Source organism: Schistocerca serialis, chromosome 2 (genome assembly GCF_023864345.2).
Source record: "Schistocerca serialis cubense isolate TAMUIC-IGC-003099 chromosome 2, iqSchSeri2.2, whole genome shotgun sequence".
NCBI classification, from domain to species: domain Eukaryota; kingdom Metazoa; phylum Arthropoda; class Insecta; order Orthoptera; family Acrididae; genus Schistocerca; species Schistocerca serialis.
Window position 1 is genome coordinate 551,279,571 of NC_064639.1, and position 18,816 is coordinate 551,298,386.

An 18,816-nucleotide genomic window follows, 5' to 3' on the forward strand; every position below is an offset into this window, starting at 1 on the left:
CAGATATTACAGATTTCTGCGGAAGAATAACTCCTTTGAATCAAGTGCAAAAAGCTCTGATAGTTATGCTGAATCAACTGCGATCTCCACATTGGCTCTGCTTTATTTCACTTATTAATCGTTCGTCCTTCAGATCAACTCCATGATACACAGCACAAATCATTAAATTACGTACAATATTTGCTAATTCCTTAAGTATGCGGAATTCGTAAAATCAGATGTTGTAAATATAAGGGGCAGTCAAATGAAAATGAGACAAAGAATAAAAAAGTAAGTAAACTATTCATTACTTCAAAAGTAATCGCCATTGCGATGTAACGGCTGTCTCATTCACCATTTTGAACTCCTTCTTGTCTGTAATGACAAATTAACCTCAATTTTCCTACCTGTTTTTCAAAGTGGACCTGTTGTTACCCAAAAAACATATCCGCATCAAGCCACTCAGAAGACTGATGACTCAAAAAAAAAAGTTCCTTCCATGTTAGTTCCCTGATCCTGATAATTCTGGATTTCACTGACGCTGCAGAATACTTCTACCACTGCTTCTAAAAGGCAAAGTTAAGACACCTTTCGGCCACAGCCAAAGTGGCTAGAAAGTTGACCTGTCAAGAAAAGCAGGCCAACTGAAGTCATCATAGCCTCTCAATAGCAATGCACACAGGACAGTTCTTGTATAAATATTACTCTTATCCAGTGGCTTTACTTGTGCTCAGTTCACAGCTGAGCAACCTGGAGATGGGTCCTGTGTCCATCTATCATCTATTCATGAAGATCGTCTTCGAACTTTGATGGATCAATGAGTTCTACCAGAGAGACTTGGCAACTGCAAATTGAAGTGCTGCCATTTGAACTGAGACTGATGTGACTTTAATCATCAGGCCTTGTGCAGACCTAACCAATGGACCAGGTAGCAGTCAACAGTCTTCATCATGGAAGGGCATGCCACAGCCTCTGTGCTCCTTCTGTTCCTGTAAATTTACTCCGATGCCTCCTCATGGAGGCAAAAGTGTGACGCAGTGTGACGTCGTACACTCTGTGCAGGGCCAGCGGTTACTTAATGGGGTTTGATATCAACGAGATCACTCTGGTAACCCATAGCCCTGTGCTGCTAACACCGAGGCAACACAGACAATACCAGCCAAGCTGTGATCGTGGTGCTATGACGTAGCTGGGTGCTGAGTAGCACTGATGTGTCCATCACTGCAGCAGTCGAGATGACATGGTCCGCATGTGTGTCAGTGCTTTCTGGTGAGGTTAGCATCTTGCTGCCTGCCACCACAGTTGGCTGCCCTGAACGAAGGCAGTGTATTCCTGAACAATAAATATTTGCTTGTTAACGATATGTTATTAGTGCTTTCAGGTGCAGATCAGGCCATCTCGCACCGATTCATGGTTCACTCATGTCCCAGGTGTGACGGTTCGGCCTGATGCTGACTCCGACGACCCAATATCATCACTTAATGTACTGTCCTGCTGCCGAGTGGTTACAATACGTGATAATCAGAAGTGAGGCAATCTTTCTAAAATTTCGATATTAAATAACATATTGAGAGAAGTATATTGTCACATTCTCAGTAAGAGTCTCTATGACACTGAGTAACACTGTCAATGCTGGTAGATAATGTATTACAGTTGAAATCAAGTAAACGTTTATTTCGCCTTAGACTGAGAAATAAGTGCCACTGCACATTTTAGTATCATTGTATATTTAATGAGTATTCCTGGTTTATTCTGTGATATAGAAAGCATCCCAGGAAAACTACACGAGCTGATGAAAGTCATCTACAAAAAAGGGAGCAGAGAAGCACAGATTAGCAGTGCATTCCAGATGAGAAAAGATGCAGTAACGATGGCAAATTTTTAAGACAGAACGCTGGGCAGCAGATCTACACCAGCTGCTTCAGTATCACACAGAGCAGACAGGGCAGCACACTAGGCTTAGAATCACAGAGCCAAATAACAAGACGTGCACGATGACTCAGTGAACATAAGCACGAACACCTGTTCAAACAGCTTGCGGAGAGAGAAATCGGTGCACAGAGCGGAACAACTAGTTGCGCGTAACATAAGCGATCCAGACCTTTGCCTGCTGCCCAGTCCTGGCATAGAAGAGTGAACGGCTACCCGGAAAAGACGTCGTGCCGATCCGCACCAAGTGTCCGTTGCTCGAAGCACTGCTGCTGCCCCCTGCTCCACTGCGCATAAACTATCCGTCAACTACCTGCGCCGCGCTCTCCAGAGGCCTCTCACCGACGCGACTCTAGCGGCCGCTTTTGAATACTAGGGAAGGCAACGATAACTGCAATCCCATAGAGTAAATATCTCTGGAGTCAGCATTCACCTGCGCAGAACAGATTTTGTGTTGTCAACATACATTGCCGGCCTGGTCACGTGTTCTCTGGACGTCGTGTGTTTGTCCGTATAGCGCCCTGTATATTTAGAATGTCACTACATCTCTAGTACAGACAGATTCTTTTCGTACGAGTCGTGGATTATTTATATATGTTGCGTAGACATTTTAACAGTATCCATTTGATACCGGGGATAAACCAGCTACGTAACTCTAAGGGGCAAGTGATACTGCATTCTGCTTCTTTGCATAGGTGTCACAGTTCAGATGGAGTCGATTTTTGGTATTTTTCGGTATGATACGGCACTTTATAGTATTACAGAACCTGACGTACATTTTTGCACTTTTTTTTTTTTTTTGGTCATCAGTCTACTGACTGGTTTGATGCGGCCCGCCACGAATTCCTTTCCTGTGTTAACCTCTTCATCTCAGAGTAGCACTTGCAACCTACATCCTCAATTATTTGCTTTATGTATTCCAGTCTCTGTCTTCTTCTACAGTTTTTGCCCTCTACAGCTCCCTCTAGTACCATGGAAGTCATTCCCTCATGTCTTAGCAGATGTCCTATCATCCTGTCCCTTCTCCTTATCAGTGTTTTCCACATATTCCTTTCCTCTCTGCTTCTGCATAGAACATCCTCATTCTTTACCTTATCAGTCCACCTAATTTTCAACATTCGTCTATAGCACCACATCTCAAATGCTTCGATTCTCTTCTGTTCCAGTTTTCCCACGGTCCATGTTTCACTACCATACAATGCTGTACTCCAGACGTACATCCTCAGAAACTTCTTCCTCAAATTAAGGCCGGTATTTGATATTAGCAGACTTCTCTTGGCCAGAAATGCCTTTTTTGCCATAGTGAGTCTGCTTTTGATGTCCTCCTTGCTCCGTCCATCATTGGTTATTTTACTGCTTAGGTAGCAGAATTCCTTAACTTCATTGACTTTGTGCCCATCAATCCTGATGTTAAGTTTCTCGCTGTTCTCATTTCTACTACTTCTCATTACCTTTGTCTTTCTCCGATTTACTCTCAAACCATACTGTGTACTCATTAGATTGTTCATTCCGTTCAGCAGATCATTTAATTCTTCTTCACCTTCACTCAGGATAGCAATGTCATCAGCGAATCGTATCATTGATATCCTTTCACCTTGTATTTTAATTCCACTCCTGAACCTTTCTTTTATTTCCATCATTGCTTCCTCGATGTACAGATTGAAGAGTAGGGGTGAAAGGCTACAGACTTGTCTTACACCCTTTTTAATACGAGCACTTCGTTCTTGATTGTCCACTCTTATTATTCCCTCTTGGTTGTTGTACATATTGTACATGACCCGTCTCTCCCTATAGCTTACCCCTACTTTTTTCAGAATCTCGAACAGCTTGCACCATTTTATATTGTCGAACGCTTTTTCCAGGTCGACAAATCCTATGAAAGTGTCTTGATTTTTCTTTAGACTTGCTTCCATTATTAGCCGTAACGTCAGAATTGCCTCTCTCGTCCCTTTACTTTTCCTAAAGCCAAACTGATCGTCACCTAGCGCATTCTCAATTTTCTTTTCGATTCTTCTGTATATTATTCTTGTAAGCAGCTTCGATGCATGAGCTGTTAAGCTGATTGTGCGATAATTCTCGCACTTGTCAGCTCTTGCCGTCTTTGGAATTGTGTGGATGATGCTTTTCCGAAAGTCAGATGGTATATCGCCAGACTCATATATTCTACACACCAATGTGATTAGTCGTTTTGTTGCCACTTCCCCCAATGATTTTAGAAATTCTGGTGGAATGTTATCTATCCCTTCTGCCTTATTTGACCGTAAGTCCTCCAAAGCTCTTTTAAATTCCGATTCTAATACTGTATCCCCTATCTCTTCTAAATCGACTCCTGTTTCTTCTTCTATCACATCAGACAATTCTTCACCCTCATAGAGGCTTTCAACGTATTCTTTCCACCTATCTGCTCTCTCCTCTGCATTTAACAGTGGAATTCCCGTTGCACTCTTAATGTTACCACCGTTACTTTTAATGTCACCAAAGGTTGTTTGACTTTCCTGAATGCTGAGTCTGTCCTCCCGACAATCATATCTTTTTCGATGTCTTCACATTTTTCCTGCAGCCATTTTGTCTTAGCTTCCCTGCACTTCCTATTTATTTCATTCCTCAGCGACTTGTGTTTCTGTATTCCCGATTTTCCCGGAACATGTTTGTACTTCCTCCTTTCATCAATCATCTGAAGTATTCCTTCTGTTACCCATGGTTTCTTCGCAGCTACCTTCTTTGTACCTATGTTTACCTTCCCAGCTTCTGTGATGGCCCTTTTTAGAGAAGTCCATTCCTCTTCAACTGTACTGCCTACTGCGCTATTCCTTATTGCTGTATCTATAGCGTTAGAGAACTTCAAATGTATCTCGTCATTCCTTAGTACTTCCATATCCCACTTCTTTGCGTATTGATTCTTCCTGACTAATGTCTTGAACTTCAGCCTACTCTTCATCACTACTATATTGTGATCTGAGTCTGTATCTGCTCCTGGGCACGACTTACAATCCAGTATCTGATTTCGGAATCTCTGTCTAACCATGATGTAATCTAATTGAAATCTTCCTATATCTCCCAGCCTTTTCCAAGTATTCCTCCTCCTCTTGTGATTCTTGAACAGGGTATTCGCTATTACTAGCTGAAACTTGTTACAGAACTCAATTAGTCTTTCTCCTCTTTCATTCCTTGTCCCAAGCCCATATTCTCCTGTAACCTTTTCTTCTACTCCTTCCCCTACAACTGCATTCCAGTCGCCCATGACTATAAGATTTTCGTCCCCCTTTACATACTGCATTACCCTTTCAAGGCCGTTGGCAGAATGAGGCTGACTTCTTATGCCGGAAGTCTTCGGCTGCCAATGCTGATTATTTATCAAAATTTAGGCAGCAGCGGGTATCGAACCCGGGATCGAAGACGTTTTGATTATGAATCAAAGACGCTACCCCTAGTCCACGGGTTGCACTGATAGTCTTGCAAAACGACTTGACAGTACTTTAGTACTTTTCAAAGTGTCCGAATTTGCCAAACATTAGAGATTACCCTGCTAATTCGTCCTTTTTTCCTGCTATTTCTGCGTATTTATTTTATTTTGCGACCTAAAGGACATTTTTTCTTACTGGTGACACTTTGAAGTATTTATTCAACGCATTTTACGTACTTGCTCCCAGTTTATTAAATAAATAGTAGACTGAGTAATCTATATACACAATCGACAAGTCACTGATAAATGCATGGAGGATAGTATTTGCTGAAACAACTAACCATTTCCTTTCCTGTTCCACTAGCAAATTTACGAGAGGAAGCGATTGTTTGTAAGCTTTTTTACTAGCCGTAATATCTATTGTATAGTCATAAAATTGTAGAAAAATATGTCTACTGAATCAAGCCTTAATTATAATGCGTCTCAAAATTTTTAACATATACAATGTCTCTTACTAAATGGTTCAAATGGCTCTGAGCACTATGGGACTTAACATCTTATGTCATCAGTCCCCTAGAACTTAGAACTACTTAAACCTAACTAACCTAAGGACATCACACAACACCCAGCCATCACGAGGCACAGAAAATCCCTGACCCCGCCGGGAATCGAACCCGGGAACCCGGGCGTAGGAAGCGAGAACGCTACCGCACGACCACGAGATGCGGGCGTCTCTTACTAATATGATATCTATAATTACAGCTACATGGTATGTACCAATGAAAAGTTACTATCCCTCCTTTCACATATTTTTCTTTGCATCTGTAGCAACAACAGTAATTCACCATCGCTATTACACTATCAACAAACGGCGAAACACAACAAAAACTCTTGATATTATAAACTTCAAACGCTGCGGAAAGCACACACGCACAGCGAAGTCCCGAGAACACGTGACAATCCTGGTTTAATGTTGACAACATGCGCAGAACGCAATGCTCACTCCACAGATATTTACTCTATGAGTGATCCACGCTCTCTTGTGAGACGCTGGCTAAAAGTTATCGATAGTGGGAATGTGGAATGAGCCGCCACTGCTCCGTCACTCCTCTGAATAATCATTGTTACGTTTACATTTTGCTTATTTCTTCGTCAACAAGATGATGGCAGTCTCCTCTCTTTATGACGTCATTCCGCTGTAATGGCGTTTTGGTCAACCAGCTCTTACGGTCTGTATCAATTATCTTCGTTTTGTGGCCGCATTACATGTAATGTCAACAGTCTTTGCTTGCTGGCATTTCACCTGGTGCTTGTTTATTGACGTGCTGTACTTGCCTTGCTGATGGAAGACTTCTAAAATTCTACTCCATTCCCGAGCCTATTACTTCGTGGCGCTTCAACACTGTCTGTCTTCGCAACATAGTTTGTATCTATCAGGTGACAGATAACGGTTTTCGACGATAATATTGCAAATGCTTGTCAGTTTCCTAAAAGATACGCACTGTATAGATACAGACCACTCCAAATATTTCTAGAACACTGAATTTTCTGTTGCTATATGCAAGAACAAGACCACGAGAGAAGTTGTGGAACTCGTGGATAATAGAAAAGAAGGGATAATCCCGGTTACATGGGCATCTTTTCATGACGTAATAGCCAGAAATTACGAAATAATTCTTATTTATGTAGATTTATCAAAATGAAATATGGCAGATTATATTGATAGCAGTAATATGCTGCCAGCTGAAGATCCATCCCTAGAATCAGGAGTTCTAGATGTACGTTGTACAGACACAACTGTATCAAATATTAAGTATTTTATATATTTGTTGTCACAGTTGGTACTCTTAATAATGTTAATATCGATGCACTATTAACTATAATAACATTCCTTTTCATCATATGCAACATTAATTGGGAATGCCCACTGAATGGATGTTCCAATGCGGTTGCAGGCTTCCTGAGCACGCAAGACGAGGTGGTGCCCGGCAACATGGGCCTCAAGGACCAGGTGGCGGCCCTCAGATGGGTACGTGACAACATCGCCAGCTTTGGTGGCGACCCAGACAACGTCACCATCTTTGGCGAGAGTGCGGGCGCTGCCTCAGTCCACTACCATCTACTGTCCCCGCTCTCCAAAGGTGAGTCTTCTACTCCACTAGTGATTAATTACAGTTCCAAACCCAAAGAATAGCCAATAATATTGCACGGTTGTGGTCTGGAACCACAACTGACACTGTCTTTAGGAAACGAGCACGTGTTCGGCACAGCTTTTGTAATATTGGAAAACGTGCTGAGGACGAAGAACTGCAGCTCAAATTCAACCCTGTGGTGCATGAATTTCACCGCAGTGTACAACTTTTAATGATCAATTCTCTAGCGTTTTCAATGAGTCATGAGGCTGAAAATGCATGCAGGACACAACACCAGTAGGGAGTGACCACTGCAGTGAACTGTGTGCATGTGCAGCCTCAGGACTGATTGAAAATGCCAAAGAAACTACCATTAACAGCTTATGCGCCGCAAGGATAAAAAATTCAAAAGCAACGTTCAGTAATCCTTAGACAGGTGGGTTAAAAACCAACCAAGAACGCAATAATATTTCATTAAGGACAGATTTCGACTTCATATAGAAGTCATCTTCAGAAAATGAGCGCCGGCCGGGGTGGCCGAGCGGTTCTAGGTGCTACAGTCTGGAACCGCGCGACCGCTACGGTCGCAGGTTCGAATCCTGCCTCGGGCATGTGTGTGTGTGTGTGATGTCCTTAGGTTAGTTAGGTTTAAGTAGTTCTAAGTTCTAGAGGACTGATGACCTCAGAAGTTAAGTCCCATAGTGCTCAGAGCCAGAAAATGAGCACCATCTGGCGGCTGCTGCTGGCGGCTCCTCGGATGCTCACACGGCAACGCGATGGTAAACTGCTCCTTACACAAGTATGTTCAGATCAAGATGATAGGAAAGACCCTCTCCCCACCGCATTGGTTTAATAGCGATGTTAGGAAACTCTCCATAAACAAAGAACGTCAAAAACCTTCAAAACCTACCCCATAACCAAAAACCGGACGAAGCGAAAATCAAGCTCAGATGAGCGTAAGGAGAGCAACGAGAAAAGCTTTTAATGAATTTGAAAGTAAAATTTTGCCAAACGAACTGACCAAAAACTTCAAGCGGTTTTGATCGTATGTGAAGTCAGTAACCGGATCGCAATCTTCTATTCATTCGCTCAGTGACCATAATAAGAACGAAAAGGAAGAAGACAGAGAGAAGGCCGAAAAACTTTCAATCATTGTGCGAACGCCGAAATAATAGATAGTGACTGCACAACAGAAAAACAGCTGAAATCGCTTAGTCGGAAGACATCTGGACCAGATGAGCTTCCTCTAAGAATCTACAGAGATTATACGAAAGATCTTGCACCCCTTCTAGCAGCAGTTAACTGTAGGTGGTCTGAGCAACGATGGATACCTAGTGAAGGGGTAAAAGCGGTAGTTTTCAAGAAAGGTCTCTGTCAATGACGTCAGTCTGTTTTAGAATTATGGAACATGTTTTATGCTCACTTATAATGACGTTTTTGGAGAATAAAAATTTCCTCTGTGTGTGTGTGTGTGTGAGTGGGTGTGTGTGTGTGTGTGTGTGTGTGTGTATGTGTGTGTGTGTGTGTGGTTTGAGGTTTTCGGGCGCTAAACAGCGTGGTCATTAGCGCCCAAAAAATTTCCTCTATGAAAGTCACGCTGGTTCCGCAAACAGAGATCTTGTGAAACTCAACTCGCTTTGTTCCTCTATGAGATCCACAGCAGTGTAGACATCGGCACTCAGGCTGATGCCATGTTCCTAGGCTTGAGAAAGGCATTTGACAGCATCTCGCACTGCTACTAAGTGGTAAAAATACAAGCTTACCGAGTATCGGACCAGATTTGAAGATATTTTCAAAATTCCTTGCATGTAAAATTCAGCACATCGCTCTTAACGGAAAAGAATCGAACGATGTAAAGGTAATTTCGGGAGTACCCTAAGGAAGTATGATAAGACCATTACCATTTAGAATGGTTATTAATGATGTACTAGAAAATGTCGAAAGCAGTGTGAGGCTGGTCGCGAATGATGCTGTTGTTATAAGAAAGTAGAGAAGCCATAAAACAGTATCGATTTCCTGAATGACTAACAGAGGGTTGATGGATGGTGCAAGCTCCGGCAATTGAACCTGAACGTAAATACTAATAACATTTTGCACGTACGTAGGAGAAGAAATCCACTACTGTACAACTACACTGTTCACGACAAACTGCTGGAACAGTATCGTAAAATATCTGGCACTAACTTCCCGGAGCGACCTCAACTGGAATGATCACATAAAGCAACTAGCAAGAAAAGCAAATGCCAGGCTGAGATTCATAGGATGAATGTTATGAAAATGTAACTCATCCACGAAAGAAGTGACCTACAAAATACTTGCTCGACTGACTCTTGAGTATTGCGCAACAGTCTGAGACCCTTTCCAGGTCCATTAATAGAAGAAATAGAGTAGATCTAAGGAAGAGCGGTGCATTTCGTCACGGTACCGTTTTGTCAGCGCTAGAGCGTGCCCGAGATGCTCAACAAACTCCAGTTGCAAACGCTACAAGAGAGGCGTTGTACGCACGGAGAGGTTTACTTCTGAAATTCTGGGAGAGTACGTTCCTGGAAGAGTCGGCCAATATATTATTTCCTCCGTATTATGAAATGACCACAATGAGACAATTCGAGAAATTAAAGCTAATACAGTAGTTTCTGTAAAATCGATTCGGAAACGTTGCAGGGCATGCGTCTCGACTCTGTCGTTGCTGACAGGAAGGAAGGCCAGCAAACAATGTCGGCCTCCCCTTCCGAACAAACGAATGAACTGGCCCAGGACCTTGGACGAAATTGGTCACTGTGTATCAGACACCGTATCCCGTGCAGACTCTGGCATGAAACGACAACCGCGCTCTCAATACATGTACGATTCCGGAGCTATTCAGAGAAAGTCTATGGTCAGTAACGCGGAAACAGCCACTAATGCAATATTAGTTGGAGTCATTTTGACCTACCGAGTATAGACTGGGACGTCTATGGATTCATTGCAGGGGGTAAAGACATACACCCTTGCGAAGTACTTTTGAAAAGTGTCTTAAGCAGCTAGCTCGACAGCCCGCAAGCAATGGAAGTATTTTAGACCTCGTAGCTACAAACAGGCCTGACCTTATCGACGGCGTCAGTATAGAGACAGGGATTAGTGACCGTGATGTCACCACAGCGACTATGGTTACTAAAGTTAATAAATCAGTCAAGAAGCAGTTGTTAGCATCTTGCTTAGACAGTGAACTGGCATCATTTAGTTGCGGTACAATGGACGTAGAGGTTAGTAAATCGTGCTCTGGAGGAGTATCTGCCGAGTTAAGTGGATTATGAAAGGAAAAGACCCACTGTAGTTTAACAACGAAATTCGGAAAATGCTGAGGAGGCAAGGGTTGTTGCACTCCCGACTCAAAAGACAACACGGTCATGACGACACGATAAAGTTAGTAGAAATTCGTGCGTCTGTAAAAACATCAATTACAAAGCATACAACTATCAAAAGCTTTTGCCTAGAACGCGAGAAAATTCTGGTCCTACGTAAAATTGCTTAGCGGTCTAATGCTACAGTCACTTGTTGGCAGTCCAGTGACGCAGGAGAAGATAACAAAAACAAAGCCGAAGTTCCAAATTTCGCATTTAAGAAACCATTCATACAAGATAATCGTACATACATACCATCGTTCGACCATCTGACATGCTCCGGTATGGAGAACAGAGAAATAAGAATCTCTAGCGTAGGAAACAACAAAAAGAGTTGAAAGCAAATAATTCGTCAGGTCCAGATGGAATCACAATTCGGTTTTACAAAGAGTACCATACGTTATAGGGACAGGAGGATGCTATCAGTGTGTGACATTATTATCAAAAATTCTTATAATTATGTAGGGTGTACTCATCCAACTGCTTTTTATCTGCTCCTACCACAAACATTGTGTTCCTTCATGACCACTGTAACTTGATTTTTACACCAAGAATGACCAAAACAAACATTATGTTTCAGAACCTTTATTCTACATCACGTCATAATTATTATGTTACTTGGACAAAACTCAAAAATATTGACATGCTGCCGGCCGTTGTGGCCGAGCGGATCTAGGCACTTCCGTCCGGAACTGCGCTGCTGCTACGGTCGCAGGTTTGAGTCCTACCTCGGGCATGGATGTGTGTGATGTCCTTAAGTTAGTTAGGTTTAAGCAGTTCTATGTCTAAGGGACTGATGACCTCAGATGTTAAGTTCCATAGTGTTCAGAGCCATTTGAAACATTTGAACAGGCGTGCTTACAACACTGACATACATCTTACTTAAGCAGTTACATGCTTCTTGCACAACATCTCACAAGACACTGCCGACCAATGCCAACATGGCTGCACCTTTATATATAAACCCGAACAGTCTTCGTTATTGTTATAAAGAGCTTTTTTAATAAAATTACAATTAAAACTGTTGTCTTAAAACTAATGACATATTTCTTCAGTTGCACGGGCTCTTATAGAGCAAATACATATATCAGTGTTCAAGCATTTAACATTTTGTGAGTGTGTAAATACTCAAAATATGAAATATTAACAATGCTTTTACTATTTTTATAAAATGCAAAAGATACATGCTTCGGAAAATGTTCCTATCAATGTATACGTTTCCAAGTCACCCACTGAATGTGGCAAAATAGGTCGTTTATTTATTATTACCAAAACACCTAAAGAACTGCCTATGTTTACACACCACTTATAACATTTTCGCTAGTTACATTTTAATTTTCTACTCAATTTTGATTATCTCAGTTGGTTTTTCGTTTAATTTAGACACTGTTTTAACACAAACCCATCTCAGTTTCAAAGAAATGACTTTGACCATTGTACTCAATCATTTGTTCCTGATTTCACCTAATTAGGTTGATCCTAAATATTCCTACCAATTACAGGATTTATATACTTCAATACAATGATAATTTAGTAACTAGTTTCATTGTAACAATTTTATAAGTATAGGTTTAACTACATCACTATCTTTTGTTTACATCAGTGATTCCTGTTTATTTGAAACTGGATTGAAAAATACGTGTTTTAAATGGGTTTCAGTGGACGGTTATGTCTCAACTAAAAGTTGAACAAAACCTTTTCTGGTAGATCCATGTAACAGTACTCATTTTACAATCAATTAGATGGATTAGCAATTTACATATGATATAGATGGATTAGCAATTTACATATGATATGAGATCAGATTTCTCCTTAATCTCCAAACTGAAGTGTAACACACATCACAATGAAATTTAAACTATGTTTTCAATTAAATATGTAAGATTATCATAAATTATTTTGTATCAGTTTCAACTGGATCAGACAAAATATTGATTAATAGCACAAAGAAAGAACAAGTTAATTTGCAGGATTGACTGTAGCTTGTATTTCAGCATGAATATGAGGTAAATATATTTCAATCAGAAAAACTATCTAATGGAAGTTTGCTGAATTGCTCTTGTTTCTCAATAATTATGGCAGTCATTAGAGCCTCCAGGTTCTCCTGAGTGCAATGGAGACACTGGCGTAAATAACTCTTTCTCCATATTGTCGATGCATTGTGGAACAAGCATTAGTATCAGATACTACAATACTCAAATCCATATTAGATTGTACATCACAACCCCCTATTGTACGCAGGTGCACCAAGTTCTTATTAGTAATGCACAGCATTATATCATAATATACCAAAGTGTTCAGTCTCCTCCATGTGTAATGAGGAGCACTGAACTGGAGCTCAATGTGGTTCTCTGCTCATCGGAAGATCTTCATTGCAAAATCTGGAATTTGGTTCATATTCCACTCTTTATGACCATTATATTTCGTGTAGTTGATTATTTTCAACAGAATTGATAACCAGCAAAATTCCAACTGATCATATTTAAGCATTTCCTGTCTTAAATCTCATTTTGCAATTTTAACTTGTTCTTTGACAATATATCACTAAAACAATATTCTTATGAACTACATGAAGTAAAGTTGTAACTTTGAATTTCAAATTATATAACTAGTACAAAATTCTCAAGTGCTATTGCACTAGTCTCTGTGCTCTTCACTAATATTCACATATATTACTGAATAATCACACTTCCACAGATTGCTATCCAAGGCTGACTAAAAGACAATTCTCCACTGAGTCCACTTGGACTACATGTACAAATATTGATTGAGACACAGTACACAGACTGTTTCAAGATTTTTGGTTTGCCACTTTGTGTTCCAACACACAACAAAACGAAACACAAGTGAGTAATATATAAATTATATCATAGATTATCTATACATGTGACATCTTTCAAACTATGGTTATAGATTTATACATAATACATGTTTAAATCATCCTTATCAAAAATCACCAATACATCAAGTTGAAAACTGTATACTTGGTCTCACAGATTATCTATACATGTGACATCTTTGAAATTCAGTATATTTAATAATCCAGAAATGCTGACTTGTTTCCCAGATCGTCCTATACAATAAGCTTTAGTCACAAAGACAAGAACTGACACAGCAAATGAGAAGGGTCTCAGCACTAGAGACATATTGATGTGGACAGAGGGAAGGACAGCTTGGTACTCTGGTGAGAAGTAAGAAACGAAATTGAAGATTTGGAGTGTTGGAGCTGAAGAAGAAAAGATGACAGACCCCTAAGACAGGAAACCCCCATACCCTCCTACCCAGGACCCCCCACTGTTCAAGTACTTCTCTGTGGCACTGGAGGGGGAAGTGTGTTCAGCTTCCCTACAGAGCGGACTTGCCACCCAAAAACTCCCTATTAATTGATTGATGAAGGGTAAACAATAGCATTCTGCTAGACAGAGGAATTGAAATATTTAACTTTATATTGATTATACAAGTATCAAATGCTAAATAAAACCATGTAACTTACAAGCAGTTCCTCTGATATCCAGTTCAGATCAAACATAATTAATACATAAACATGAAAATATAGAAATAAGGTACACAAATATCATATCAAATCACTATAAGTTTCAGATCAATAAATAAACAAAGTGGAATGCCACTTTGGGCTGATCATTCAAGTGCAGAAAATGCTCTCATTTTGAGAAGAAGTTTCTCATGCATAATCAGGTAAGATAAACTTTTTAAAAAAAATAAATAGTGTGTTTACCACAAGAAACAACATCTGTTTGTCAGAATTAGCAATATGTGTCACTGAGTTTCATAAACTTTAATATAATGGCTATACACCTAAAGTCAGGTGTGAAAAGTGGCAAAGAAAAATTATATAACAATTTTTTTTTTTTTTTATAAATTGCGACGAGTCAAACCATAATCTATAATATTCCAGCATAACATGGACTTGAGTCATCACCACGTCTCACCTTACTGAGTATGTTATGTTTTTGTTTCACTTATGAATATGTATTATTTCTGGCCAGTATTTTTTTTCAGGATGCAAGTCTGAGAGATACAAATCAAGTTACAGAATTCTGGTCCATGCATCACATATGTTCTCCTTTCAATCGACAAGGCACATGTAAAGTATAAATCTAGTGACATATTTCTTGTAAGAAAATCAACTTCAAGTAATAGTGTATATAGTAGAGGTAAAATGGCTCTGAGCACTATGGGACTTAACTTCTGAGGTCATCAGCCCCCTAGAATGTAGAACTACTTAAACCTAACTAACCTAAGGACATCACATACATCCATGCCCAAGGCAGGATTTGAACCTGCGACCGTAGCGGACGCGCGGTTCCAGACTGTGGCGCCTAAAACTGCTCGGCCATCCCGGCTGGCAGTAGAGGTAAAAGGTACTTCAAGCAAAAGAGCGTGTAACTAAACAGCTGTAAGTTTGAGAATGCGTAGACAATAAATAAGTATTGGAAATTATATTACATGTAACAGTAAATCTACAGTTGCCAAAGTTAAAATGGATCAAGTAAAACAGTTGATTACAGTGTGCATCATAGTACTCAAAGGTGGTTGCCAAGCAACTTGTATGAGATATTCCTTAGTCAAAGAAATTAAACTTCATCAAAAAACAGAGTGCCCCAATATCATGTCCTAACCTACCTAAACATCCATTACATTCATATACGCATCATCATCAAACCAAAATTGCAAATATCAATGTATGATCTACTTGATTTGCAAATCTGCTAGCACAACAACATCATCATCTCTCATAGACTTATGGGATTTCAATAATTTCTACGGTAACATACATAGTTATCATTCACATATCTCCATAAGAAAAACATCTCTAATCATAATCCAACATCAGTTCATTTCAAAAATAAGTTTTCCTGTCTTACATTTCATAGTCATGGCTTACAAAATCAGCGTGAAATCTTACCCCCACTTACCACAAAAATCTTTCCTACTCTGTTATATTTTATTGGTACACAGTGGTGTGGCGCCGATAAGGTTGACACCAGCATCAACATGCGTTCGTTTTTGGACTCTGAGCATTATCTTTGGACTCTGAGCATTGTCTTTGGGCTGTTCTGCCATGTTCAATTCCTTGTGAGCCTTGCATGTATATAGGTGAATAAATGAACTACTGCTAAAAGGGTATTGTTTGGTGTAACCAACCCGAACTATTCCCTCACTGGTGACCCCAAGTTGTAACGTCTTCCATTTTCGCTATTTTACTGTGTCTGTGACTTCCGCGTCGGTCATTTTCGCGTGTATTACATCGACACAGCATTCAAACAATGACTTCGGTCCAGTGCCTAACACTGGATTTTGTGATGGACATGCATCCTGTTGTGGGCGATTTACACCCACCAGGACTGCAACACGATGCATCTCACTTGGTGATTCCGCCGATTTCGCTGGACGTTTTCAAGCCTGCAACAATAAGTGAGGTTAGAAGTGCGCATGACTCTGGCTATCAAACGCCTTTGTTCCCACCACATGTGCCCTCCCTCATCAACTGTGCAGTTACCTCTTATGGATCTCAGTGCAGTGCGGAACCAATGCCGATTTCTGCAAATGTTTCGTCGGACAACCTACTACCACCAGGACAATGATTTGCCACGCTGAAATCCATGCATTACTACGCAGATACCTGCCACATGGCCAGAACTGCTTCGTCCACAGGTCAACCTCCTCAGCATCTCACCACACCCGCGCCTGCCTCTGTTCAGCATCATCACATGCCTTCCTACTTCGATACCTCATCCTGCAACAGGAACAGTTACTTGTTATCTGTGCCTGACCCCCATCTCTGTCCTACTGCTATGCCTCAGTGTTTTGTGCCTCAACATTCACCTTATCCGCACACCATTTTGAGTGGAGTGACTATGAACAGTGATCATTCACACACCCCATCCCATGTTTGAAATCATTTCCCACACTGTGCTTCTGGACAGCCCGCACCTCCACAGCCTCCCTGCAACACAGGTGGCCCTGGCTCTGGTCATACGTCAAGCTTTCCACAGACTAACATGAGTTCTCAAACTTTGAACGTTTTCTCACCTGTCGCCCCCTCGCCGGCTCCAGTCGAGCTTCCACTACCGTTTGCAGCACATCTCGGTGCCTCATCCGCATTGATCTTCCACAATGCATCAATCTGAAGGCACTTGCTACGTGTTGAGCTTCCACAACCACAATCGACACATTACGGTTTCTCACCCGCGTCGGCCTTCTGCATCACGACGGATTGCGCTCAACCACAACGTGTCACCTTCACGCTACCACCCAAACAGCCATCGTTGCCACATCCCCTGGAGGCACACTCTCCTGGAATACTACAGCAACAACAGCTCGATTCAGGCAGTGCCACGACGAACTCAACTCAACCTGTTCTTCCGAACAGTCTACAACGCTTACCGACGCTGCTGCCGTTTAATCCCGACAGAGCTACAACCTGGTTCAAAATTGTGGACGAAATGTTCAACCATAAACAAACTTGACATGTCAACCAGGTTTCTGTGCCTCATCACCCACCTGCACAACCAGCAAGACTTGATTGCTGACCTGGTCGATGCCCCGAACTCATCTACTCAGTACACTCTAGCCAAAAAGACAGTTCTACGTCGGCTTGCATGCTTAACTGGGGCAGCTATATGGTAAGTGCTCCATGTCAAGCAACTAGGTAATGACAAACCTTCCCAGCTCTGGAGACAGCTACACACTCTGGTTAGCACCGATCTACTCTCTGACACAGCTCTATTCGCCATCTGGTCAGATAAACTATCTCCTCACATCCTCTTTGCTCTGGCTCAAAGGTCTCCCAAACCTGTCGAGCAAAGAATGACAATTTCTGACAAGCTACATGATGCATCACTGCTCTATTTCGCCAGCCACTGCCTACCTGACAAGTCTCAGGTCCAGGCTCATCGTCCTGCAGCTGGACGCAGCCGGGGCCGTCTTCTGCCGACCATTCCGCTCACTCTGGGAAGCAGTAAACAAGCAACTGGGATGTCACCGGCTCTGCCCACAGTCACGCCCCCTGCTGCAACTGAACCTGCTGTGGCCTCCGAACTTCGACCACTGCCACTGGCAATGAACGTTCCGCAGGCAATGCAACCGCATTAATGATACCTTTGATTACCACTGCAGATCCCATGGAAGTCCAACTCAATGTACACCACACCATAAGTCTGCCCTCACCAGCCAGCTTCTGTGGCACGGTCCATGTTTCATGCAGTCATTCACCTGGAAGATGGCGTATAAGAACCTAACCATCAACCTGATGTAACAGGAAATGTGATTCATTTGATAGGTGACATGTTTATATTGACCCACAGTGAAAATGAGTGATACTGTACCCACTGCCATCACAACTGATGATATCATTGGTCAACACAGGAACATGTAAGGGTTGTGTGATGTAGAGCTCCATGTTCAACAGTGGCCCTTGAATGGTGTGGTCTGAAACACTTGTGTCTGCACCAACATTGTACTCTGTCATCACATCTGCCACAGATCACTGCCTAGACTATACAGTGGGGGACCCTCAAACCTATACATTTTGTGATGAGATGTGGCCATCCAATACCATATGGCCTACTCATTATTTTACCAGCCTTCAACCACTTTCCATAGGTCTCATGACATTAGTATGCCAACAGGTGACCAAATTCACCATTTCAGAGATTCTCATTTCCCAGCCACAGCTCCACAATAATGTGCTCTTTGTCAAAACAACTTACATCAATGGATTTCCACATTTTTAGAACATATTTTTGCTATATTGACAGCCTATTCATCTCTCCTGTGCTTACATTCATCCCTTACTGTGTCATGTGGCCACAACACCACCAGGATGCATTCAACATCACACTGGGGAACAGTTATAATGTTTTGGCTCATCAGTGTACAGTATAACCAGTGGAGATGCTTGTAAAATGTGAATTGCATCTGCTGATTGAACTTTACATTTTTCAGTATGCATAAGACAAAAAAACGAAAA

General features: G+C 41.4%; 1 protein-coding gene across 1 annotated transcript in view; it reads left to right on the top strand.

Moving 5' to 3' along the window:
- Positions 1-18,816, top strand: part of LOC126456201 (esterase E4-like) — a 405,384-nt gene that overhangs the window by 270,604 nt on the left and 115,964 nt on the right. The window contains exon 6 of the mRNA XM_050091955.1: positions 7,267-7,452. Coding sequence (XP_049947912.1) covers positions 7,267-7,452 — 186 coding nt within the window. The remainder of the gene's footprint in view (positions 1-7,266; positions 7,453-18,816) is intronic.